General features: G+C 42.4%; 1 protein-coding gene across 4 annotated transcripts in view; it reads right to left on the bottom strand.

Annotated features, from left to right (window-relative positions):
• ACAD11 (acyl-CoA dehydrogenase family member 11) overlaps positions 1–27,116 on the bottom strand; it is a 305,211-nt gene that overhangs the window by 276,936 nt on the left and 1,159 nt on the right. For all 4 annotated transcript variants that reach the window (XR_003942519.1, XR_003942520.1, XM_030206676.1 and 1 more), the window contains exons 2-4: positions 19,762–19,861; positions 17,645–17,770; positions 1,850–2,011 (exon numbers count right to left, since the gene is read on the bottom strand). Coding sequence is in view for 2 of the 4 variants with exons in the window: in XM_030206676.1 (XP_030062536.1) it covers positions 1,850–2,011; positions 17,645–17,770; positions 19,762–19,861 (388 nt within the window). In the remaining 2 variants the exon portion in view is untranslated. The remainder of the gene's footprint in view (positions 1–1,849; positions 2,012–17,644; positions 17,771–19,761; positions 19,862–27,116) is intronic.

The raw sequence follows: 27,116 nt of genomic DNA, 5'->3' as shown, positions 1-27,116 counted from the left end.
GATGTCTACAGCCCCTGAGGGCCAGATGCACTAAACCTTAATGACCCTCTAACAACCCTTTAATGAAGGAAATTCCTAACCGTTGCATGCATTAAAGGCCTTTTTCCGACGAAGCAAGCAGCTAACGAAAACGGAATACAAAAGAGTAACTACCATTGTAATGTAGGCAATTTGGGTTGCACTAACAATACTGAAGATTACACTGAATCATTTACCGCGACATATTAAACGTATGGTCAGAGAAGTCGTAAAGGCCTGAGCTGTCATCTCCCCGCTTCCCCCTGAAACTTAAAATTCCAAGATGGCATGTTGAAAAACAAAATAAACATCACAAACATGTGGCTCCCCGCTTCCCTCTGCATACAATACAAATGAAACGAATACAAAATTTAAAAAGGACTGGGAGGGGGCAAGGGCGCTCGTCAGGAGCGTCCTGTATGGATGGCCTTGCCCCTGCCCCCCCCTGAGGTCGCCGCTGCTCCCCGCTTCCGCTCGTATAAAATAAAAATTTAAACAAAACTAAAAAGTTTAGCAGCCGCGGTCCCCCTCCCTTCCTGTCTCTCTCTGTATTCCTTCTCCCACCACTGCTCCGCCTCCCGCCATCCTCCGCCCCCATGCCACACCCCCCTGAGTTTGTCGCCGCCTCTCCCCCCTCCACCGGACCCCCCCTCCGCCTTAATGGCCGGTGCAGCGCCTCTCACCTGTGTGTGAAGGCGCTGCACGGGATGGAACAGCTGATCAACGATCACTGCTGCCTCCTCCGACATCTCTCTGTTCTTCCTGGGCCCGCCCTCCTCTGACGTTAGTTATCTAAGTAGGTAACTTATGTCAGAGGAGGGCGGGCCCAGGATGAACAGAGAGACGGAGGAGGAGGCAGCAGTGATCGCCGATCAGCTGTTCCATCCCGTGCAGCGCCTTCACACACAGGTGAGAGGTGCTGTACCGGCCATTAAGGCGGAGGGGGGGTCCGGTGGAGGGGGGAGAGGCGGCGACAAACTCAGGGGGGGCATGGCATGGGGGCGGAGGATGGCGGGAGGCGGAGCAGTGGTGGGAGAAAGAGAAGAGAGAGACAGGAAGGGAGGGGGGGCCCGGTGCTGCAAAAGTTTGATTTTTATTTTGAGTTTTTATTTCATACAGGGAGAAGCGGGGAGCAGCGGCGACCTCAGGCTGGGGGGGGGCAAGGCCGTCCATACAGGACGCTCCTGATGAGCGCCTTTGCCCCCTCCCGATCCTTTTTTTATGTTTGTTTATATTTTATGCAGGGGAAAGCGGGGAGCCACATGTTTGTGTTTTTTTGTTCTGTTTTGTTTTGACACTTGTGGCATGCGTAGAGCAGCCAGCATAACGCTTGGCTGCTCTGCGCATGCTTTAGGGGCTGATTACAGATGGGGATTACACCAATTTAACGTATCTTTAATGCATGGTACTTTACAATACCGTACCGAGCATTAAAGATTTGGTTTTTTGGTGCATTCTTCGTTCTTTAAAATTCGTTAAGGACTTTTCTTGGCCTCAGTGAGGGAGAAAACTTGTTGCTAATGAGCCCATTCTGATGGGCAAACAAAAGTCATGGAACAAGATGTTTGCACTTCAAGCCACCAGAGGCCATGAAAACACATATAGAAATTTGGTGGATTAGAAAGAGAAGCAAAACACTGACCCCACGAGCCCTTCACTGTGAGTTTAAGATAAACCATATATGCTCTAGCTGGTCTTCTCTCTTTGGCAGGGCCCTTGTCTGCAAGGAATACACACAGCAAAAGTTAAGTGTGCTGAGAAGAAAAAAAAGAAAATGTTGCTCTCTTGGCCAGATTTGCCCAAACAGTGGAACTGGAAATAACTGACAAACCTGTCTCTTGCAGTATCCTGTTCCTCGTCCATATCCTTGAAGATTCAATGCATTCAAATTGAAAGAATGTAGCTGGGCCAGCATTTCTATTGCCGCGACATACAAAGCTGATCGCTCTGCAGGACTGACTTCAGGGAGGGTGCTATCCCTGAAGATGCGACCCTAAACAAAAGTTACAATGCATTAGACCAGCCATAGCTACTACTACTACTTATCATTTCTAAAGTGCTACTAGACATACGCAGCGCTGTACACTTGAACATGAAGAGACAGTCCCTGCTCGACAGAGCTTACAATCTAATTAGGACAGACAAACAAGAGATAAGGGACTATTAAAGTGAGGATGATAAAATAAGGGTTCTGAATAAGTGAATAAAGGTTAGGGGTTAAAAGCAGCATCAAAAAGGTGGGCTTTTAGCCTAGACTTGAAGATGGCCAGAGATGGAGCTTGACGTACCGGCTCAGGAAGTCTATTCCAGGCATAAGGTGCAGCAAGATAAAAGGAACGGAGTCTGGAGTTAGCGGTGGAGGAGAAGGGTGCAGATAAGAGAGATTTACCCAGTGAACGGAGTTCCCAGGGAGGAATGTAAGGATAGACGAGAGTGGAGAGGTACTGAGGAGCTGCAGAGTGAATGCACTTATAGGTCAATAAGAGGAGTTTGAACTGTATGCGGAAACGGATAGGAAGCCAGTGAAGTGACTTGAGGAGAGGGCTAATATGAGCATAACGACACTGGCGGAATATTAGTCATGCAGCAGAATTTTGAACAGATTGAAGAGGAGAGAGATGGCTAAGTGGGAGACCTGTGAGAAGCAAGTTGCAATAGTCTAAGCGAGAGGTGATAAGAGTGTGGATGAGGGTTCTGTTAGTGTGCTCAGAAAGGACAGGGCGAATTTTGCTGATATTATAGAGAAAGAAACGACAGGTTTTAGCAGTCTGCTGAATATGTGCAGAGAAGGAGAGGGAGGAGTCGAAATGACCCCAAGGTTACGAGCTGATGAGACAGGAAGGATGAGAGTGTTATCCACAGAAATAGAGAATGGGGGAGGAGCAGAGGTTGGTTTAGGGGGAAAGATGAGAAGCTCAGTCTTGGTCATGTTTAGTTTCAGATGGCGCTGAGACATCCAGGCAGCAATGTCAGACAGGCAGGTTGATACTTTGGCCTGGATTTCAGCTGAGATTTCTGGTGTGGAGAGGTAGATCTGGGAGTCATCAGCGTAAAGATGATACTGAAAACCATGGGATGAGATCAGAGTACCAAGGGAAGAAGTATAGATGGAGAAAAGAAGAGGTCCCAGGACGGATCCCTGAGGTGCATCAACTGACAGTGGGATAGAAGTAGAGGAGGATCCACTAGAGTATACACTAAAGGTATGCTGGGAGAGATAAGAAGAAAACCAGGAAAGAACAGAGCCCTGAAATCCAAGTAGGATAGCGTATCAAGGAGTAGGCTGTGATCAACAGTGTCAAAAGCAGCAGATAGATCAAGAAGGATGAGTATAGAATAGAGTCCTTTGGATCTGGCCAGGAACAGATCATTGGAGACTTTAGCAAGCGCTGTTTTAGTTGAATGAAGGGGGCAAAAGCCAGATTGAAGTGGATCAAAAATAGCTTGATAACCATAATAACCAACGACACAGATCTACTTTCAGCATTCAAAGAAAGTTTGGGGTGGTATAACAATGTTAATGATATTCAAAGTTGTTTACATGAATTTTACTTAGTACATAAACAAAGAAATTGATTATGCAGTGCCTTGTAAAAGTCTTTACATCCTTTCTACATGTTACACATTGTGCTGTTTAAAAATACAATTCAAAATACATTTAAGGAGGAGTTTCTTTTGTTGATTTACATGAACTACACTTTCAACAGAACTGGAAGAGATGTTTTTAAACCCTTAAAATACTACTGGTATATTGATGCCATTTTCATGATTTGGACCGAGGGAGAAGAGACTCTCAAACAATTTTACAGTTCCTTCAATACATACCATCCTACAATAAAATTGAAAACTGACTACTCCCCAGAAAAAGTAAACTTTCTAGACACCACAGTTTCCATCAGCAATGGCTACATACAAACATTGATATACAAGAAACCTACAGACAGACGCAGCTATCTCCACAACTCCAGCTTCCACCCTTCACATACAAAAAAAATCCATTTTACACAGCCAAGCCACACATACCACTGTATCTGCTCTGACCCAAGAGACAAACATCTCAAAATCCTGACTGATTTCTTCAAACAAAGAGGCTACAACCCTAAAATAATTTCCATGAATATTTCTTCTTCACTTAAAATACCTAGAGAAAACCTACTGCAGTACAAAGAGAAGAAAGCTATAGAGAGAATCCCTCTTGTAGCGACACACAATCCAGAGCTAGAAAAATGAAGTACATAAGTACATAAGCATCGCCATGCTGGGACAGACCAAGGGTCCATCGAGCCCAGCACCCTGTCACTGACAGCGGCCAAAAGAACAAGCAATTTGTCCCGCCCATCCTAGAAATACTGTATTAATCCCTCGTCCATTCAATAATATTCTATGTTTTTTTCTCCAGGAAGCCATCCAACCCTTTTTTGAAGTCCACTAAGTTAACCGCCTTAACCACTTTTTCCGGCAGCGAATTCCAGAGTTTAACTATGCATTGAGTGAAGAAAAATTTCCTCTGATTCGTTTTAAATTTACCACACTGCAGCTTCATCGCATATCCCCTTGTCCTAGTATTTTTGGAAAGCGTAAACAGACTGTTCCAGTCCACTCATAATCTTATAGATCTCTATCAAATCTCCCCTCAACCACCTTTCCTCCAAGCTGAATAGCCCCAGTTTCTTCAGCTTATCCTGATAGGGAAGTCGTCCCATCCCCTGTACCATCTTTGTCGCCCTTCTCTGCACCTTTTCCAATTCCACTATGTCTTTTTTGAGGTGTGGCGACCAGAATTGAACCCAATACTCGAGGTGTGGTCGCACCATGGAGCGATACAATGGCAGAATAATATCCTTATTTTTGTTTTCAATCTCTTTCCTAATGATACCCAACATTCTATTTGCTTTCCTAGCCGCAGCAGCACATTGAGCAGAAGTTTTCAACGTCTTTTTCAGGTACAAATCAAGGTAAGGTATACACAAAAAGTAGCACATGTGAGTTTATCTTGTTGGGCAGACTGGATGGACCGTGCAGGTCTTTTTCTGCTGTCATCTACTATGTTACTATGAGGCATATTTTCAAAGCACTTTGGGAGGCTAAGTTCCATAGGTTTCTATGGAACTTTGGGAGGCTAAGTGCTTTGAAAATATGCCTCTATGTATCATCAACGATGACACCTAGATCCCTTTCTCGGTCCGCGACTCCCAATGCTGAACCTTGTATGACATAGTTATAGTTTGGGTTCCTCTTTCCCACATGCATCACTTTGCACTTGTTCACATTAAACGTCATCTGCCATTTAGACGCCCAGTCTCCCAGTCTCGTAAGGTCCGCTTGTAGTTTTTCACAATCTTCCCGCGATTTGACTACTTTGAATAACTTTGTGTCATTGGCAAATTTGATTACCTCATAGTTATCCCCATCTCTAGGTCATTTATGAATATGTTAAAAAGCAGAGGTCCCAGCACTGATCCCTGAGGGACCCCACTAACTACCCTTCTCCAGTGCGAATATTGACCTTTTATTCCTACTCTATGTTTCCTATCTTTCAACCAGTTTTTAATCCACAGTAAGACAAGACACTACCTCCGATCCCATGTCCCTCTAACTTCCTCTGTAGTCTTTCATGAGGGACCTTATCAAACGCCTTCTGAAAATCTAGATACACAATATCAACCGGCTCATAAAAGATCTACAGCAACTACTCCAGGAGGATGAAGTACTGAAAGAGATATTCCCAGTCCCACCAGTGCTGCCCTTCTGACAGCCACCTAATTTGAAACAGAAATTAGTGAACACACTCCCAACAGAAGCTTAGCCTTTCAACATACTTTTGAACAGCTTAGATTTGTGGTTCTTGAGCATCGCCACAAATCTCCATGAGGGGGCAACCTAGATGCCTTATAAGGAACGTCGCTGGATTCATTTTTTTGGCTACTATTTCTCCTCATGGGTTGAACAGGACTTTTGATGGTTAATGTTTTGGATCGTTATGAAGTGTTTTTCATGCATTTTCACAGCATTTTTCTATTTTTCAATTTTTGTGGTGTGCCACATGGTTAATTTACATTTTTGAAGCCTCACGTGGAGAAGTGACTCCCCTTTAAATAGGATTTTGAAATAGTGGCGTCCTGTTTGAGTGGTCTGTCATGATGTTGCTCGTCAGTGAGCTTTAAAGAAAATGCTTTGGTAAGGGTTATTCTTTAAGATATGGAAACAATGTCTGTTTACAAGAGGCATAGTATAGATGATTGTTTTATCTGTTAACAGCGGCTCCTTCCTGATCCCTCGAAGCAGGTCTGTTCAGATCGAAACTCCTTTATTGGACACATGGGGCGTCGGGAGCTTTTGAATATTTTTACAGCACTGTCACTGCTGCTTGCGGTTCTAAGATAAGTAGCTGCTACTCTTATTATTTATGTTTTGGTATTTTGAATAAAGTTTGGGATAAAGCAATAGATAAAAGTGAAGTAAAAATGTATAAAAATTCAATTGAGCACCGTTGACTTGGAGGCACATGATTGATGAATTGAAAAGTAGCTTGGATCTAAAATGACTTTGACACTCACCAAGGACAAGGTGTGTCTGGTATCTAAGGAGATTCAGTTGGCAGGCAGGATGATTTCCTTTAAATAACAGAATATTATCTGTATGAGAAGGGCCAACTTTAGGGGTATGAATCAGGAGGGGAAAAACCGGAGTGTGTTGCAGTTACCATGAGGCTTTTACTGCTTAAAGGAAGCAGCAGCGAATAGAGAAAGGACTGGAGTCATCACCAGCCATTCAGAGAGATTCAGACCTGCTACCTTAAATGTACCTGGCCTTACCCTGCTCATCTCTAAGAGTCTACGAATACTAGGAGTCATTGTTGACCGGAAATTAACACTGTTGGATCATACCAACTCAACCACCAAGAAAATATTCTCTCTCTGGAAACTAAAACGATTAAAGCCTTATTTCCCAAGAGGAGTATTTTGTAATTTAGTCCAATCACTAGTCTTAAGCTGAATCGATTACTGCAATGGCATATACGCAGGGTGCAGAGACCTACTTCTCAAAAAGCTACAAACTGCCCAAAACACAGTGGCTAGACTAATCTTCGGTGCATCAAAGTTTAGAAGTTCCAGACCACTTCGTGAGAACTTACACTGGCTTCCTGTACAGGAGCGCATAACTTTTAAAATTTGCACCCTAGTCTACAAGATCCTCTACGGAGCAGCTCCAGTATATATGGATGCCCTTGTCAACTTGCCACCAAGGAATTCACTTAGATCTTCTCGTTCATACTTAAACCTCCATTACCCTGCGTGTTCTGGACTCAAGTATAAAACCACATACGCTTCCACCTTTTCCTATATCGGCACTCATTTGTGGAATACATTGCCTAAATCTGTAAAAACGGTTCAAGATCATCTGACTTTCAGGAAGTCTCTCAAGACCTACTTATTTGGGCAAGCTTACCCTAAAGATCCCATCCTGCCTCTGTGATTCCTGAACTCCTATAAAGATCTTGTGGACTTAACTACTTTCTCTTAACCCTGTACCTTCCCGCCACCCGTATCACTTTCAATTTATTGTACTTTCCTGTTTGTTAACTAAATGTTGTAAGCCACATTGAGCCTGCCAGCAGTGGGAAATTGTGGGGTATAAATAATATAAATAAATAGCTGGGGCTATAAGAGATCCCACAGCCCAATGTAAATGTTATCTGATGCCTCTTCATATCTCGGTGTTTTTTTTTTTAACGTATTTGATATGTCATGTCTGAGTGTATACTAACACCTGTGATTGCTTCCCCCTTTTTCCCCATTTATATACATATATTTTTTTGAGAAGTTGTTTTTCTGAATAAATCTTCATGACAACTTAACTCTGGTTCCAAAAATTATGACACAAAACTATTCAAAGTAGTAAAAACATGCAGACTGTGAAAAATTGAAGGAAGACCTTAGGAAATTGGCAGACCAGGCATCCAAATGGCAGATGAAATTTAATGTGGTTAAATGCAAAGTGATGCACATTGAGAAGAATAATCTGAATCATAGTTACTTGATGCTAGGGTCCACCTTGGGAGTCAACACAGAAGAAAACGATCTAGGTGTCATTGTAGACAACATGCTGAAATCTTCTGCCTGGTGTATGGAGGTGTCCAAAAAAGCAAACAGGATGCTAGGAAAGGGATGGAAAATAAGACGAAGAATATTGTAATGCCTCTGTATCACTCCATGGTGCGACCTCACTTTGAGTTCACCATATCTCAAAAAAGATATAGCAGAATTAGTAAAGGTTAAAAAAAAGAGCAACTAAAATGATAAAGAGGATGGAACTCCTCCCTTATAAGGAAAGTTTAAAGTGGTTAGGGCTCTTCAGCTTGCAAAAGAGAGAGATGAGAAGAGAGATATGATAGAAGTCTATGAAATCCTGAGTGGTGTAGAATGGGTAAAAATTAATCAATTCTTTACTCTTTCAAAAAGTACAAAGACTAGGGGACACTCAATGAAGTTACATGGTAATACTTTTAATATGAATAGGATGAAATATTCTTTTGCTCAATGAATAATTAAGCTCTGGAACTTCTTGCTAGAGGATGTGGTGACAGCATATCTGGGTTTAATAAAGTTTTGGATAAATTCCTGGAGGAAAAGTCCATAGCCTGCTATTGAGATAGAGATGGGGAAGCCACTGCTTGCCCTGGGATCGGTAGCATGGAATGTTGCTACTATTAGAGTTTCTGCCAGGTATTTTTGACCCAGATTGGCCACTGTTGGAAGCAGATACTGGGCTAGAAGGACCATTAGTCTGATCCAATCTTATTACCTTAACAAGAGTCCACCTGTGTCCAATCACAATAACTGAACTGATCTGAATGGTCCTGGATGAAATTAATCTGAGCTGCCAAAAATTCGTGGATAAGGGTACAGATTAGGGGAAGGCTATAAGACAATTTTAATGAGTCTGAAAATCCTTTGGAGAACTGCCATTGTAAAGTGGAAAGTGTCTGGAACCACCAAGACATATGTTTGTAAGCCAAGCTGAGTCAGACCAAAGTGCATCTAGCCCAGCATCCTGACATTAGCCAGTTTGGGCCACAAGTACCTTGCAGATCTCAAACGGTGGATCTATTTGCCACAGTTCATTTCCAGGGGTAAGCAAAGCCTGGCTAAAATGTTTTTATGTACTTTTCTCCAGGAACTTGTGCAATCTTCCTTTGAATTCCACATCTTCTAGCCACAGATTCCACAACTTAATTATGCGCTGTAATAAAAAACATTATATGGTTTGTTTTCAATCTGCTGGTTATTAGTTTTATGGAGTGTCCTCTTGTTTTTGTGTTGCTTGAAAGGTAAAATAACCATTCCCTATTTAACTTATTTATTTATTACATTTGTACCCCACATATTCCCATTCAAAGCAGGTTCAATGCGGCTTACATAGTAATAGAGATTACAAGTTATTGATAATGAAACTTGATAGGGAAAATATAAGTTAAGTAAAGCAGAATAATAGAAGATATAGGTGGGTAGAGATGTGCAAGTGTTGGGTAAATGGGTTCATAGGATTAGTTTGGTTCATTTGGGTAGGCTTGCTTGAATAGATGGGTTTTTAATGATTTCCGGAAGGGTAGATAGTTCCTGATTGATCGGATAGGTCTGGGGGAGGGCATTCCAGAGTTGGCTGCCTAAGAAGGAGAAGTTGGAACCATAGTAGGTTTTGTACTTGAGTCCTTTGCAATTGGGGTAATGTAGATTGAGGTAAGTTCGCGAGGTTTCAGACATGTTTCTGGTGGGAAGGGCAATCAGATTGATCATATAGTCCGGAGATTCACAGTGGATAATCTTGTGGATTAATGTGTGGACCTTGAAGTTGATTCTTTCTCGGATAGGGAGCCAGTGAAGTTTTTGTTGAAGAGGTGTTGCGCATTCAAATCGTGGTTTGCCAAAAATGAGTCTTGCTGCTGTATTTTGGGCAGTCTGAAGTTTTTTGAGGATATGGGTCTTGCCCTAAGAAGATACTATTACAGTAGTCGGCGTGGGTAAGTACCGTGGATTGCACCAGGTTCCGGAATGTTTTCAGGGGGAGATATGGTTTTACGCGTTTCAGTATCCACATCATGTTGAACATTTTTTTTTGTAGAGGATTTTGCGTGACTTTCGAGCGAGAGGTGTTTGTCTAATGTCACTCCGAGGATTTTCAGGTTATCAGATATGGGGATTGTGATGTCAGAGATGTTAAGATTAGTTGGGAGGAGTGCAGAGTGTTGAGATGAGAGGATTAGGCATTGTGTTTTCTCTTTGTTCATTTTCATCATGAAGGCGTTGGCCCAAGAGGTTAAGATGTTCATGCCCAAGGATATTTTGTCGGAGATTTCTGTTAGATTAGATTTGAAGGGAATGAATATGGTGACATCATCGGTGTAAATGAAAGGGTTGAGACTATGCCTGAATAGAGCTTTGGCTAGGGGGATCATCATAAGGTTGAAGAGGATCGGGGATAAAGGCGATCATTGAGGTACACCGCAATTTGACGACCAGGGAGATGAGATAGTTGAGGTTGATTTAACTTGGTAAGATCTTGAGGTGATGAAGCCTTTTATCCAGTAAATGATATTTCTGCCGATCCCAATTTTGTCCAGTAGTTTGGTTAGAATATTGTGATTTACCATGTCAAATGCACTGGATAGATCGAATTGTAGAAGTAGGATGTTGTTTCCGAATGAGATTTCCTGTTTGAATTTGGATATTAGAGTGAGTAGGACAGTTTCTGTACTGTGGGCTGGACGGAAACCCGATTGCGATTTATGAAGAATGGAGAATTTTTGTATATAGTCGTTGATTTGAGAGGTCACTCTGTTTTCCATCAGTTTAATTAGCAAGGGGATGGAGGCGACAGGGTGGTAGTTGGTGACATCACTCGCTGGTTTCTTGGGGTTTTTAGGTATTGGAGTAAATAGTATATTGCCATGTTCAGTAGGGAATGAGCCTTGTTGTAGCAGGAAGTTTAGGTGGGAGGTGAGATCTGTGATAAAGCGTTCTGGGGCACCTTTCATTAGGTAGTTGGAACATGGGTCGTGATGGCAGTGAGATTTAGAGAGCTTGGTGACCACCATAGAAACTTCTTTAGTGGTGAGGAGGGTGAAATTTGTCCATGAGCGATCGGCTGGAATTTCGTCCATGTAGGGGTCCAGTTCGTCTAGAAAGGTATCGATATTTGTACAGTCCTGGGGAATCGTGCTGCAAAGATTGGTAATTTTGTCGTTGACGTATTTAGCCAGTTGGTTAGCAGATGGGTAGTTTAAGGGTGAGGATGTGATTGGGTTTGTGTTAAGAAGATTTTTTATGAGTTGGTATTGTTTTTTTATGTCTGTGCCGCTGGTAGCGCTATAGAAATGATTTATAGTAGTAGTAGTGGTTGTGATTGTTTGAGTGTAGTATGATCTTTCGGCTCATTTAATGGCATTTTTGTAATTCCTATGTGACTGCTTCCATGCGTTGTAGGTGAACTCCACTGCTTCTGATCCGTGGAAGGCCGCCTGTGTGGTCCCTCAGGGCTCTCCCCTTTCACCTACCTTATTTAATATTATGATGATGCCTTTAGCCTCAGCGCTCGCAAAATTGGACCTCAATCCTTTCATCTATGCTGATGAAATTACAGTCTACATCCCCTTTCGCAACTCCGTCTCTGAAATTGCTAACATCGTTGATGTCTGCTTCTCCGTCTTAAAGCATTGGGCTCAGGTGTTCCGCTTCAAACTAAACAAGGACAAAACACAGTGTCTCATACTCTCATCCACCCACTCCCATGTATCTGACACAATGCTTCAAGCAATGGGCTCTGCCCTTCTGATTGCCGATAGCCTGCGGCTTTTAGGAGTGCACCTAGACTCACACCTCGGGTTGGCCGATCACGTGCACTTGGTCTCCAGAAGAATGTTTCAGGCAATGTGGAGGCTTTGGCGCATAAGATGCCTCCTTACTGGAGATTTGTTCCGCACTCTTGTCCACTGGCTCTTCCTCTCCCATCTGGATTACTGCAGCGGAATTTATGCGGGCTGCCAGGCCTTATTATTGAAAAAGTTCCAAACAGTTCAGAACACTGTCGCGAGACTCATCCTAAGAGAACGACGCTTTGTGCACGCCAAACCCTTGCGCTTTAAACTCCATTGGCTGCCTGAACAGAAGCGCATTGCCTTTAAGCTTTGCTCTCTTACCCATAAAATCATCTATGGGGTTGCCCCGGATTACATGCTCCCCTTGATCGACCTTCCGCCTCGAAATGCCAACCCTGCTGCTCGGTCCTTTCTCCACCTCCACTTCCCGAACTGTAAGGGTGTCAAATACAAGAAGATCTTCGCCTCGTCCTTCCGCTACTGGAGCCCCAAACACTGGAATGCTCTCCTGCTCCACCTTAAAACACAAGCGGACCATACTCTCTTCAAGAAGTTGTTAAAGACATACCTCTTTGCTAAGACCTACTCCCCACTTTACACCGCTGATTGATGCACCCTCCCTGACCCTTACCCTGCCTAGTGTCGCACTGTTAGATGCTGTTCCCCCTATTTGCTCTTGTATACCTTCCTATGTTTTCAAGTCTGTAATTTTTAACTAACTTTCTGTAAGCCACATTGTGCCTGCATGAGTGGGTAAATGTGGGATATAAGCGAACCATAAATAAATAAATAATGTACCATATCTTTTCACCCAGTACACAAACTGACATGCATGAGTTTGTAAACAGAGGAAGGTGAAACATGCCATTTTTTTTACACTTAAGTGTGTACTTTTCAACTTGTTTTAATCCTGATCCTTCCAATATAACGGCACTTCACTTTAAAGTTAAAGTTTTGCCATGAATTTGGAGTTTTCTGCTAGGTACTCATGCAACAGATGCCCTCTGACCTTTTACCTAATCTAGCTGGGAGCTGTTGCAGACTATAGGGGTCTTTGATAAGTCCATCAGAAGCTCAGGAAGCCAGTGGGTTCAAAATGTTTAGTGGCATGAGGGGGATTCAAGATAGCGTCTTGAATGGATGCTCTGGTGGAAGCTCCATTTCTCACCTGGTTCAGTTTGCTTCATTCAGTGTTTCCTGTCATTTTCGATGAGGAAACGGGTGAAAGTTCGGCAGCAACCCCAGTGCTGGCCTCGAACCCGCTGCTAAGCCAGACCACTCGAGGACTTTTGAGCTCCAGCCGGCTTGGGAGTGTTGGTCTCTTCCACTCTGCCATGCCATGCCATACCATACCATACAAGCTTATATCCCACTACTACATCACAGTTCAAAGCGGGTATCAAGATAAGGCAAAACCAGAGCAAGCCTCTGGGAATTAGAGCAAAATGAAATTAATTTGAATCAAATTTTTGGAACAATAAAGTCTTAACCTTTCTCCTAAACATCATGTACGAATTAGAGAAACAAAATATCTGAGCTAACTCTTTCCAATGTTTAGCAGCTTGGAAGGCTAAGGTGAATTCTAGCATTCTTCACCTCTTTTTTACTTTTAGCTGAAGGAAAAGAAAACAACTGACTGCAAATAGTCCTAGATCCAACAGAGACTGCAAATTAAAAATGTGAATACAGATAATCCCGTGCTAAACCATGCAGTAGTTTGTATAGAAAACAGGCCAATTTAAATAAAACTCTAACCTCAAATGGTAACCAGTGAAGTTCTACATAACAAAAAGAAACATGATCATACTTGGTTAAACCAAACATCAAGCAGACCGCAGTATTTTGAAAGGTTTGAATTCTTCTCAATTGAGATTTGATACATCCTAAATATACTAAATTGCAATAATCCAGTTGTGAACAGAGCAAAGCTTGTATCAGTAGATGAAATGTTGCCTCAAAATAACTTCAAATGCAACACAGTTTTCTCATGAGAAAGAAAGATTTTTTTCACTAAAGAGGCAACTTACGCTTCCATTGAGGCAGCGCTATCCACTAGTACACCCAATATCTTTATTACAGTGGGTAGCTGATATTCAGCTTGGCCAATATAAATAGAGTCAGGAATAGAATCTAATTTACTATTATTAATGCATAAAAACTTAGTTTTGTCAGCATTAAGTTTACATTTATGCGGAAACATCCAATTACTTAATAAAGTACCCTGGAAGTATCAATTTCAGAAATGGAGTTGGGATAACAGATATATCACCTACATAACTATATACTGCAAAGCCGTGAATGATCTCATCAGGCAGCAATACAGATGGGGTTTCCTTGAGTCCCTCAATGGCTCTGCCACAACCTGGTGCTCCGCCCTAAGTTGTAAGCTCTGGGGATTGAGGCTAAATCTTATATATTTAGTGAACCTAAGCATTTGTTAGATTTTGAGGTATCAAAGGAGGGGTTGAGGGTAGTGGTATGATATCTCATTGAGAAGGGTATACTGTAAGAGTTGCCTGAGAAATGTCTATAATTTGGCAGTCCATTTTATAAAGGGGGGTTCCTTCTCCCCCTTTTTTCTTCCCTTTATTTATTTTTCTTGGATCCTTTCTTCTTCATAATGTGGACAATATTATGGATTCTTTATTACCTGTATTAAGATATTTTTTCTGTATTTTCTTTATATTTTTCTGAATTTCTAAGGATTGCATTATAAGTAGAGGAGTGTGGTAGCCATGTTAGTCCACTCTTAAGGTTATCAATAGAAATCAAACAAAATAAAACATGGAAAAGAAAATAAGATGATACCTTTTTATTGGACATAACTTAATACATTTCTTGATTAGCTTTCGAAGGTTGCCCTTCTTCCTCAGATCGGAAATAAGCAAATGTGCTAGCTGACAGTGTATATAAGTGAAAACATTCAAGCATTACTATGACAGTCTGACAGGGTGGGAGGAGGGGGGTGGGTAGGAAGTATGCATGGGGACATCAAAGCATATCATTGATATTCTAACAGGATGGGTGTGGATAGGTGAGGGAAGGGTGATCAACAGAGACATACAGCTTTATGGTTTATAATGGGCTAGGAACCCTATTATACGGATTGCATTGAATTGATGTAATTGTACAATTGAAAGTTATTAAATAAAACATAAAAAAAATAATTTTTAGTGGCACATACTAGACCTCAATTACAGAGAACATAATGTCCTACCTTTGCCAGCTGGTAAATAATTGAGAAAATAATGTCCTACCTTTGTTAGCTGGTAAGTAATTCTGCAACAAGGGGTAGAAAATTATGCAGCAGCTTTTGAGATAACAGTGAGGCATATTTTCAAAGCACTTAGCCTTCCAAAGTTCCATAGAAACCTATGGAACTTTGGAAGGCTAAGTGCTTTGAAAATATGCCTCACTGTATATTTGCCATCACAAAACGCCTAGCCATCCACCTGGGGTTACCCCACGGCCACTTAGAGGGCCTATCCCCAGCATAGTTCAGGTGCACCTGCCCCTCTACATTAGCACTCTCCTCCCACTGACTGGGTCACAAACGCCTCTGGGTGAGTCTCCCGATCTCAAATTGTCCCCAGTGATTTCTGAGTTACTGGGGGCCACACTCCCAGTGGTCCCACAGTCCCAGAAAGCACTCACAGACCCAACACACAAACCACCAGGATTCTTTATCAGTCCAGAAATTAGAGACAACAAACAAAATTGTTTATTGTCTTAAAATTGAAGAATAAACAAAAAAAATGTGCAATCAGCAAACGATAACAGGTAACTGAAATATGGATCAATTATAACACTAACTAAACATTTTCTTACTTCCTAGAAAGTACCTGGGGAGATCAGGGCATACAGCTGTTCACAAAGCTTCAGCAAAGAGATCTCTCTCTTTCTTCTCCCGTGCTGAAACTGAAGCAACAGCCAGCAACTGCTGGGCAATTTCAAAACTCCAGGTCAATCAGAGCCCAGTCAACAAGTTTTTAAAAGTATACTGCTCACAGTACTGTAGATTCACTTCTTTACTGAGTGAAACTAAAAGAGGGCATTCACTTTTCTATAACAAGACCTACAAAGAGAACCCATAACCGCACAAAACTACCTCACCAATCCTTCCAATTATCAAAGTCCACCTTCCATACTATCCTGCCTAATACCTTCCTACTCTCTTCCCTTACTTAATCTCTATTCAATACTATGTATATCTGATATCATGTAATGACTATGTCATAACAAACTCTGTAAGCCACATTGAGCCTGCAAATAGGTGGGAAAATGTGGGATACAAATGCAATAAATAAATAATAATAATAACAGCTTTAACATAAAACATGCACCACCTGCTGGCCAAAGTAGAGAAATGCACTTCAGAATTAATTTAGGTGGTTTAAAGGCTTAAAACACATTGTTCTGTCACATTTGCACAATGTCTGTTCCTTAATCTCTCTGATTTTAAGTACTGTGCCCCAAGGCAAACAGTTTTCCAACTCATGCTCCATTTTCATTCTTTCACCTTCTGTTTTTAAACTTCTTTCCTATTGTGTTCTTTTCTCTTTCAACTCCTACCCCACCTCCTAATATGCCCAGTCTGTTCCCTCTTCCAAAAGGGCCTATTCTCCCCATCATTTGCATCTGCACCCTTCCATTCATCTCATTTTAATTCCTCTCCTCCAGCCTTCTACTGCTTCTGCCCCCTCCAGTCGCTTATACCTCTCCCTCTGATCCATCGTCTTCTTCCCCCCTCTGTTTACCCTATCCTTCCAGGCCTCTCCCCTCTCCTCACTGCCATAATTCTACTTCCTCTACTGTTTGGTCCCTCTTATTCTAATTTCCCCTTGCTTTCTACCTTCACTCCACACTCCCAATGCCATCTCCCAACCCAATGCACTTAGTTTACTCTAAGCTTCATGTTCACTATGGTCCTGTGGTCAAAGGCAAAGCCAACAGCTGTAACTCAGATTATAGAATAACAGAAAACCAGGGGCCTGTGTCCACCATCCAGGGATATATAGTGCCTTGCTTTATTACACTGAAATAATGCCTGGATTAGCAAAGGGCTGTTACCAGTGCCAGTTTTAGTCCAATGGCTGCAAGAAACTATAGTTTGCTATTCTCAGGAAAATCAGGCTCTTTCTTCATATATGACAACCTAAAGGAGGGCCCTTTGTGGTCTAGAAAGCTCATGCACTACACTGTCTTTTTTTTTTTTTAAAGGTTGGTCCTTTTAAAGGTCTCACAATCTACAAAGACTCCAGTTTTGTCCAGAACAAAAAAGCCTTCTGAAACTACACTACAAGTACCCAGTGAAAGATTTAACCCTCCAGGTGCCACTAGATATCAGGATAGCTGCTGCCCCCCTCTTAAATCAGATAGCGATTGGGAGGATGAAGGGATGGTCCCCTGAGAAGTTGCATGGTCCAGACCATCTGGAAGCAACCCCACTAATATCATGTTGGCCAGTTGTCACAAAGAGATGAAGTCAAGCAGGACTGGCACTTCTGATGATAGGGAGGACTTTATATGGCCACCCCTAGGCAACTGCCTACTGGGCCATCCACCCCTGCAATAAGAAATACTTGATTTAATAGTATTCAGATTATTCATTTGACAGGTTTCAGTGTGCCCCATAACTTCATCTCCTCTAATATGCAGAAGCAACAAATAATTCCTATTGCAACACAAAATACAAGCCTTGAAAGTTTGTAACAGAAGAAAATCTGCATTATGTTATTCAAATTGGCTTACCTGTACATGCTCCATCACATAAAACTCTGTCCCAATTACAGCAGCATCTTTACAGTACAGTAAAGGCTTAGGGACGGGGAACCCAGCTGCAAATAAAGCCATTTGTACCCGGTACTCTCTGTCAATCTAAACAGAACACAGATTCAAAAAATGTGCTTCAGAATAATGTGTTTCACATGACCTAAAAAAATATTTATTTTAATAAATAAACTTAGTTTGGAAAAAAATATACAAGATTCTTCTTCATCCTCCACCTTCAAACCCCCTCTCTAAAACAGAATGGCTAGGAGAAGATATAGGGATCCAGCTGAAGTGGTGCCACATTCCAAGTTGCCCACTCAGTGCTGCTCTTCAGTCAGCAGGAGTTGTCATTGCAGCACCAGTCATCGCCCTTCCTTCTCTGGGCACGAGGGCACCACTTATATGGTGTGCCAAGGCCCAAATGGCTTCCAAAAGGATGGGAACTAAAAAACAGATTCTTCATGCTGCAGTGTTCAAGCATTGGGGCAGCACGCAATCATTTATTTTTATAGAACACCTTTTATGTATAAAGAACAGTAACACGTTTTCAAGTCAGAGCACTTACTCCTGCAGCCTTTATAGTGGTTGGGCTAGCAAGCAATTTTTTCTAAAACGTTTCACCAGCAGAGGGGAGGAGTTTGGTGGTGGGGAAAACATGTACAGCATGACTAATGGAATTATTTTCTAACCCTTCTGCTTGTGTATATGCTTATCTTTATGTGTCCGAGTATGTATGTGTGTGTGTATATATATATGTATATATGTGTATATATATATATCCGAGTATCTATATATGTTGGCTCTGTTTGTTTGTGATTTGGAGAGGAGAAAAGAGATGGGCAGTTTGAAAGCAGCAATTCCCTATCAGTTATGTTCAATGTGTCAGCTTCTAGCTAATTTCTGTAAACATTTGTTCATCTGTCTGTTCATTCTGTCCCGGTGGATGGTACTACAAGCCCTATCAGTATACTTTTTCTCTTCACACATGGAATTTCTATCCATAAGGGTTCCACGCTTCTATCTGTTTTATGTAGAATGTTTGCTTTGTTTGACTCAATTCTTTCTGTCATATAGTTCAGCTCCTCCCCTACAATTTGATCTACTCTACTCATTGCGATATAATTTGTACCCTGATAAGTGTCTCATTGATTGTCCACCTTCCAGGTATTAATCTGCAAATGAACCTTTTCCGGAGATGCGAAGGAGGTAGAACGAGAGGACATGAAATGAGATTGAAGGGGGGCAGACTCAAGAAAAATGTCAGGAAGTATTTTTTCACGGAGAGAGTAGTGGATGCTTGGAATACCCTCCCGTGGGAGGTGGTGGAAATGAAAACGGTAACAGAATTCAAACACGCGTGGGATAAACATAAAGGAATCCTGTTCAGAAGGAATGGATCCTAAGGAGCTTAGCCGAGATTGGGTGGCAGAGCCGGTGGCGGGAGGCGGAGATAGTGCTGGGCAGACTTATACGGTCTGTGCCAGAGCCGGTGGTTGGGAGGCGGGGATAGTGCTGGGCAGACTTAAACGGTCTGTGCCAGAACCGGTGGTGGGAAGCGGGGCTGGTGGTTGGGAGGTGGGGATAGTGCTGGGCAGACTTACACGGTCTGTGCCCTGAAAAGGATAGGTACAAATCAAGGTAAGGTATACACAAAAAGTAGCACATATGAGTTTATCTTGTTGGGCTGACTGGATGGACCATGCAAGTCTTTTTCTGCCGTCATCTACTATGTTACTGGAATGCTTGGTCTGATCTGGCACATTTTTGAACTTGATATGCCTTTCCTGGTTCCCCCCTCCCCCCCGTCCTCCCATGCCAAGTTTGGTTCCATTCCATTAGGTTTTCAAAGTTATTTAGCTCCCATAGAGACAAACAGATATTTTTGTTCCTTATGTATGGTTTCTTTACAATATTCTGCTGGGTAGGAAAAAATAAAAAAAGGAGCATCTTGAGCTCTGAGCAGTTTAAGTGTCAATGTATATTACTCCTAGGTACTAAAGCCGATGCTTAAAGCATCAGTTTTTTTTATTAATGATATATATTTAAACACAACAACAATAAAATTTTCTTCAAAACCAAACAAAATTGATACGTACCCGATGTGCTCCAGGAAGGAGGGGGCCATGAGGTTTTTTCTTAAGTACATACTGCTTAGGTCCCTTCTTCAGGAAGAACGTTGGGTTAGACTGTCCTGACCTAAACAGCATAACAGAAAATTGAAATTGCTCGACAACTAATTAACAAAATATATACTTCTAAACAGAAAAACTATAGGATGTGAATAATGCTCATTGAATACAAATGCAATTAAAAGATTTTTCTCATGGGACAGACACCAAATTTCTCTGCATTTCACATTGCCCAGCTAAGCCATGAGAGCCAGAGACTGGAAGATGGGATGGAGGTCCCTTGTTCTGTGTGATGAGGGTTGGAAAACATTCCAACCTTCATGGTTCTTTGGAAGATAACTCCAGATGTAGGAACCATTATCTTCCTGGGCCAATACGGGATGATCAAGATCATGGTTCCCCGGTTTGAATTTCAGCAAAGTCTTCCCCATTAGAGGGACAGGACATGCATACAGAAGACTTGTCCTCCAATGAAGAAGGAAGGCATCTGATGTTAGTCTGTCATGTGACCTGAGCCTGGAGCAGTGCTGAGGGACTCTGTGATTGTAATGAGTAGCACAAAGATCCACCGAGGGAGTGTCCCACTCTTAGAAAATCTCGCAGGCAACACTCATGCTGAGAGACCACTCTTGAGGCTGCATTACCATACTCAGTTGTCGGACAGGATGTTCAGTTTCCCCATCAGGTACGTGGCCTGAGATCTATTCTGTTGTGGACAGCTCAGTTGCACAACCGGATGGTTTCCTGACACCTGTTTGGATGAGCAAACCAATCTTTGAAAGTCTTAAAAGCAGGGCTCCTCAACCTTTTTCTATCAGGGACCACATTTTATACCTTGTAACATTCAGAGAGTCAAAACACTGTTGCAGCAGTCATTTTGAAGAAGTGGCGGCAGGTAGGAAAAGAGTGGGGTTCTTTCCTGTCCCCAAAGAGGCCACTAGACCACTAGGGCTCCTCAAGGTAGGCCCAGGGAGGGCCCACAGAGGCTCAGGGGCAGTAGTGTGTGTGGGGAGGAGAGGGTATGGAAACATTTAGATGGAGTATGGGTGCAGCGAAAAGACTGAAAAAAGGTGGATGGAGTGTGGGTGTATGGAGATGGTCTGGAAAAAAGATTAATTGGGTGGGGTGTGTATGTGTGTGCGCTTGGAGGGGCTGTAAGCAAAGGTGGATGGAGTGGCTGAAAAAATGTGACTAAGGGGTGTGTCTGTGTGTGTGTGCGCGCGCGCGTACACACTATGGGAAAAGGGTGGACGGGTGCATGTGAATGTGGTGGGGGTGCAGTGGGCCTAAAACATTTATTTGCAATGCCTGTTAGGCCTATAAAATTGTATAAAATCTTCCTTTCTGTTTTGAGTGGGGATGGTGAGGGGACGGGGATAAAGAATGTGGGGATGGTGAGGGGATCGGGTGGGAATGGGAAAACATCTTTTGTTGAGATAAGGGAATGGGGATAAATGTTTGTCCCTGCGTCACTCTTTATTTCTATCATCTGAGAAATTCTTTGCTACTCAGAGTTGTTCTGTCAAATGACAAATCACAGGAACTATAGAACGGTAGTGTACAGTTTATTCTTTAAGTTAAAGATGCTAAGCAGGTTGAAGGGTTGTATTCTTATGAGGATTTTAAATTGACAGTTTAGAGTTTGGTTATGAGTGGTCTGTATTACTACAGTGCCTTGTACCTGGGCTTGACAAAGTCTAATGTCAGGGCATTACAGGTTGTCCAGAATACTGTGGTATGTCTTATTTCTGGTGTATCACATTTTCAGCATATCTCCCCAGTACTGAATGATTTCTACTGGTTACCGGTGGAGAAAAAGAATTAATTTCAAAATTTTGCTTTTGATTCATAAAGCTTTACAGTGTGACTCAGATTATTATTTGAGAACTGTGCTTAAGATCTATCAGCCGAATAGACTCCTAAGATCAATGGGTACTGGTTTATTTCTATTTCAGCCTTGCGAAAGATTTATTTTGAAGAAAAAAGTCAAACAATTTTCTATAGTGGGTCCAAGGTCGTGGAATTGTTTACCTGTACAGATAGGACAGTAAGGAATTCAAATCAATTTAAGAAACTGCTGGAAACATATTTATTTGTTGATGCATTTCAGAACTGAAGGACTGAATTTATTTTCCAGCGGGCTGAAGAGACTTTAAACTGTGGCTTAATGTTTTGTTCTGTTTGTTTTAATGCTGTAAATTGATTTTATGATTATGTATGTATTTTTGTAATCCGCACAGTTATTATATGGAATATAAGTAAATAAAGTATAAAGTTTCACAATTATCCAGAAATAGCAGGTGCGAGGTTACCCGAGTGTCATCAACATCTCTATAATTAAGGCTAAATCAGTAGAGCAGTCCAGTGGATGTAAAGCCAAACAGAACTGCATTATGGCAGGGAATCTCCCTAGAACAGTGCTCAACAATCTTTCTGCTGCCATGACTCCAATTCATACAGCTGCAAAAAGCATATGACCTCTGGGTGATACAGGACAATGACATGCTATGGAGTGCCTGCCCAGGTAGTGACCCCATCTCTGGGTTGCAAACGATGCAGGCTGTGGCTGAAAGCGTTTGTTCTTTACGTACCTCCCCTGCTAAGTGCAAACAAATTCACTCCGACACCCCCAGAACAGGTAGCTCTTTATTATCTGCAGGAGATAAATCAGGAATCACAGTAATCAGGTGTAGCTGTTACTCACCTGTGGACAATTGGAAAGTACTTGGAGGCACAGGAAACAGAATGCCCCCCCCCCCCCCCCCCCCCCAATTCCACTTAGCTCCTGTGGAATTGCTGGAGTGACAGAAGACTATAAACACTGGTCCTAAAATCACAAGACCCCATCTGCACACAATCTGGGGCAGGCCTTGACCACCAGTGTCTGTATGCAGAAGTCCCAAGTATAGCATAAGATGTCTCTGAAGAGGTTTCAGGTAAAATGTCTGGAACAAAATGTTTCTCTAGTAAGAGAATACAATGATCATTATACTCTGCATTCAGAGGGCACTGATTACTGCAGCTAATCAGAAAGCACAAAAATATGAAGGCAAAATAAAAAGGTACTTTATAACAGGTGTACAAGATGGATAAGAAAATGTATATATTTTCTCCTCTGTTTGCTAGTGTCTGTTCATTCTAGTCACTACTGATAAGAAAAGTATGCAAGAAAAAACATGCTTTTGTATCAGTTTGGGAAATCTCTAGCTAGAGCAGAAATATGTGGTTTAAAAAGACAATACTTTAGTAATCAATAAATAAAATGGAAGACTAATAGTTATAAACTACCCAAGTCAAAACTTACTGAATTAATAATATACCTTGGGCTACTTATTTCTACATTAGATGTGTACAAGTGATAAAGCAATATTTTGATTTTTTTTTTTTAAATGTGTATGAATGTGCTCAGTCCATTCCCGTTACAACCATTATGCCCCCAAGGGGAACATGTGGCAGTGTCTGTTTTGGAACCATCATGGCACATAGAGTGTTCCACCTCCTTTCAAATGTATGCGCATACAATTCAAGATCTTTAAATATCTAGACTTCCACTCTAGAGTTAACATGATAATATACTATGAATGTAAAGATAAACCTTATGTTGCACACACCTAATTATAACATATTGGCTCATACACTCTAATCATACAGTGTTAAGACACATAACACCCCACATGTATAACAACTACACCATAACAAAAATGGAAAAAAAATAATAATCACTTCCCTTTTTTTTTGTTACATTTGTACCCCGTGCTTTCCCACTCATGGCAGGCGCAATGTGGCTTAGGTACTTATTTGTACCTGGGGCAATGGAGGGTTAAGTGACTTGCCCAGAGTTACAAGGAGCTGCCTGTGCCTGAAGTGGGAATCAAACTCAGTTACTCAGTTCCCCAGGATCAAAGTCCACCACCCTAAACACTAGGCCACTCCTCCATTCCTTGGGGCACAAACGTGCTCGTGTGTGTGAATTAAAAATGGAAATTAAGGGAGTTTGTTTCGTGCAGCATATCACCCTGAAACTAATGGGTTGGTGGAGAGATTTAATGTTACATTAAAGCATACGTTAAAGACTTTCGTAGAATCAGGAGACCATGACTGGGAGAAATACTTGCCCTACCTACTGTCTGCATACAGGGAAGCAGTTCAGGAGTCTACACAGTTCTCCCCATTTGAGTTGCTTTATGGCCGGAGGGTAAGAGAGCCCCTTGACTTAATAAGAGAACATTGGGAGGGGAAAGTTGAAACTTCTGACACCCCTGTAATTGTAAGTTAATATGTGGCAGACTAGAACTTGTCCTGAAGTGTATTTCTCCTATTTGGCCAGCAGGTGGTGTTTCTTTGCTGTAAAGCTGTTTATGAATGCTCTTTTCTTTAGTTTAACACAAACAGGAAGCAAGATGCAGTATATTTTTGAACTTTTGTGTTCTGGGCTCTGATTGGCCTGGAGAGTGGGAGACTCACCCAAAGGCAGTTAACTTGTAACCCAGTCGGTGGGAGGAGGGTGCTAGCGTACAACACAAGCAGCAGATGCAGGCAGACCCCAGGAGGGTGGCTAGGCATTTCGTGACAGTTATTTTATCTCATCTATCACAAACAAGTATTTTGGAGATGTTCTACTTAGTCTAGGGCCAAAGTGTGCTGGTTTTTTGTTTCATTCCAGGTCTTTATTGTATTGTATGTGCAGTATAAAAGGCAGATTAGGAGATTTAGAAAGCATGTGGCAAATCGCTCTCTTTAGTTGTGTGGGGATTGTCATGAGTTCCCCCCCCCCTCTAATCTTGAGTCATGGAACCACCTCTAGAGCCTTGCACAAGTATCCTCTCTCACTTATTTAAAATACCCTAGGTGCCCCAATGTTTTCAAGTATCAGTTCTTGGACCTGATGAAAGGTATTCCTGCATGCAAAAGTGTATGTCTCAAAATTTCTTTTGCCTGAAAGGTGCCATCAGTCTGCGTAATTGTTTTTACTAGATGCACAAGGCTATTCCCCTGGAAGAACTGCCATTGGTTACTAGTCAAAACCATATGAAAGGTTTTGCACTAAAGAAAGAAACGTACTTAAAATTAAATGCTCATACATTTCCTGGTTATAAATAAGTATGTGTTAAACGAACATTATCAGAAAATAATTTGTTTACCACATGGATTAAGATTCACTTTAGAGCTACTGGACTGAAGAATGATGAATTGTTATATAACACATTTTTTAAAGATTAAGTTGATCTGTGAAATACTACACCCTGAAACAGAGCGGGTGTTTGAAAAATGATCAGGTCAGCGCTCTGCTTTCCTATATATATATTTTAAAGTTATATGGGAAGAGAGAAGAATTATAAATTGTTCTCCTTTTGCCTTCCCTTCAGTTAAGGGCTCTGTTTACTAAGGTGCATTAGTGTTTTAAGGGCCCTGTTTACTAGGCGCGTTAGCATTTTTAACGTGCATTAAACATGTACACACGTTAACTATGTAGGCACCTGTAATATCCTTACAGGTGCCTACATGGTTAGCACGCACGCTAATTGTAGGCGCGTTAAAAACACTAATGCACCTTAGTAAACAGGGCCCTTAGTGTGCAACTAAAATTTAGCATGCACTAACGCTAAAGACATCCATATATTCCTATGTGTGTCTCTAGCTTTAGCACACGCTAATTTTTATCATGTGCTAAAGCTAGCGTGCCTACAATACGGCTTAGTAAACAGGACCCTAAGAGATTTATGCTGGGGTTTACTAAACCACTAGCAGGGCTAGCTGTGAGCTAGAGCAGACACAGCCCATTCACTTTGAATGGGCTTGGGCTGCAGTGGCGGTCCTGGGGGGGGGGCGGTGGGTGCGGTCCACCCTGGGTGCATGCCGCTGGGGGGGTGCCACGCGCCTGTCAGCTCCACTCGTTCCGTGCTCCCTCTGCATGGAATGAGCGAAGCCGACAGGCACGCGGCACCCCCCCAGCAGGTAAAAATGCACCGGGGGGGGCGCATCGGCGATCCGCCCCAGGTGTCAGCTACCCTAGGAATGCCACTGTTGGGCTGTCAGCAGTGCCGTGCAGAAGCTGCTAGCATGGCTTAGTGAACAGCCCTCTTAGGGTCTGTGATATGCTTCTTACCTATCAAGCCCCCAAAACTTGATTGCCTTATATCAGATTTGTTTTAACTGCTCTTTTTAAAGTTTTTCTTGCTATTTCTGATTAAGTTCTTGTTTCTCTTTAAGTTTTATTAAGAGGATGTTGTGATCTTAATCTTACTGTAAACCACTTCAAACCGAATTGGTGTTAGCGGTATATAAACCGTAACCTGTAAAACTGGCTTTTTTTTGCATATTTGTCTGCACTTATAAAATATTGTGGGGCCAATGATTATAGATTCAGTTGATGGTTCAAATATGAGTAAAACATATGTAATCCTCTGGTAAATTTAGTTGGAAATTTTCTCAGGGGATTACTAGACTGCTGTGGAACTCTCCAGAGACACTGGGGGATAGAGAGCATAGCTAATGAGGAGGATTTGCAATGTATAACTCACAGTGGGTGTCATAGTTGTGGTGGAGTTGAGAAATTATAAAAGTGATAGGATTAGTGAACACAACATGGTCTCTGGTTGCCTTCACCCAGTGGTGTGCTGGAGCCGGCTTGCAAGAGCCGGCTGTTAAATTTATTGGCATCTTGCAAGCCGGTTGTTGCGAGCTGGCTTGCCTCTCCTCCCCCCACCCAGCGAGCTGCAGGCTCCCCCACTCCGCAGGTCGTCCATCATCTCCTATCTGCCCTCAGCTACCTGATAGCCCTCGTTTCCTTCCTGCCACTGCCCTGGAGGAGTGGCCCAGTGGTTAGGGTGGTGGACTTTGGTCCTGGGGAACTGAGGAACTGAGTTCAATTCCCACTTCAGGCACAGGCAGCTCCTTGTGACTCTGGGCAAGTACCTTAACCCTCCATTGCCCCATGTAAGCCGCATTGAACCTGCCATGAGTGGGAAAGCGTGGGGTACAAATGTAAAATAAATAAATATTGTATTTTTCCTCGAGTTGCGGCGCCAGCATTGAAAGAAGCAGGCTCGGCTCCAACCTTCCCTCGCATGGTTCCGCCCTCGCGGAAACAGGAAATACATCAGAAGAGGGCGGAACCTCCGAGTTTCAGGGGCGGAACCTCCCTCCGTGTTTCAGGGTCCCCCCTCCCTCCCTCCGAGTTTCAGGGTTCCCCCATCCCTCCCTCTGAGTTTCAGGGTCCCCCTCCCTCCCACCCACCCTCTCTCTTCCCCATCCCAATTCAGCATCTCCCTTCTGTCACCCTACTCCCACCATGTCTACTATCTACCCTTCTCTCCCTGAGC

This window comes from Microcaecilia unicolor, chromosome 1 (genome assembly GCF_901765095.1).
Source record: "Microcaecilia unicolor chromosome 1, aMicUni1.1, whole genome shotgun sequence".
Lineage (NCBI taxonomy): Eukaryota > Metazoa > Chordata > Amphibia > Gymnophiona > Siphonopidae > Microcaecilia > Microcaecilia unicolor.
Note: the sequence above shows the minus strand (reverse complement) of the source record. Positions and strands in the feature narration are given on the sequence as shown.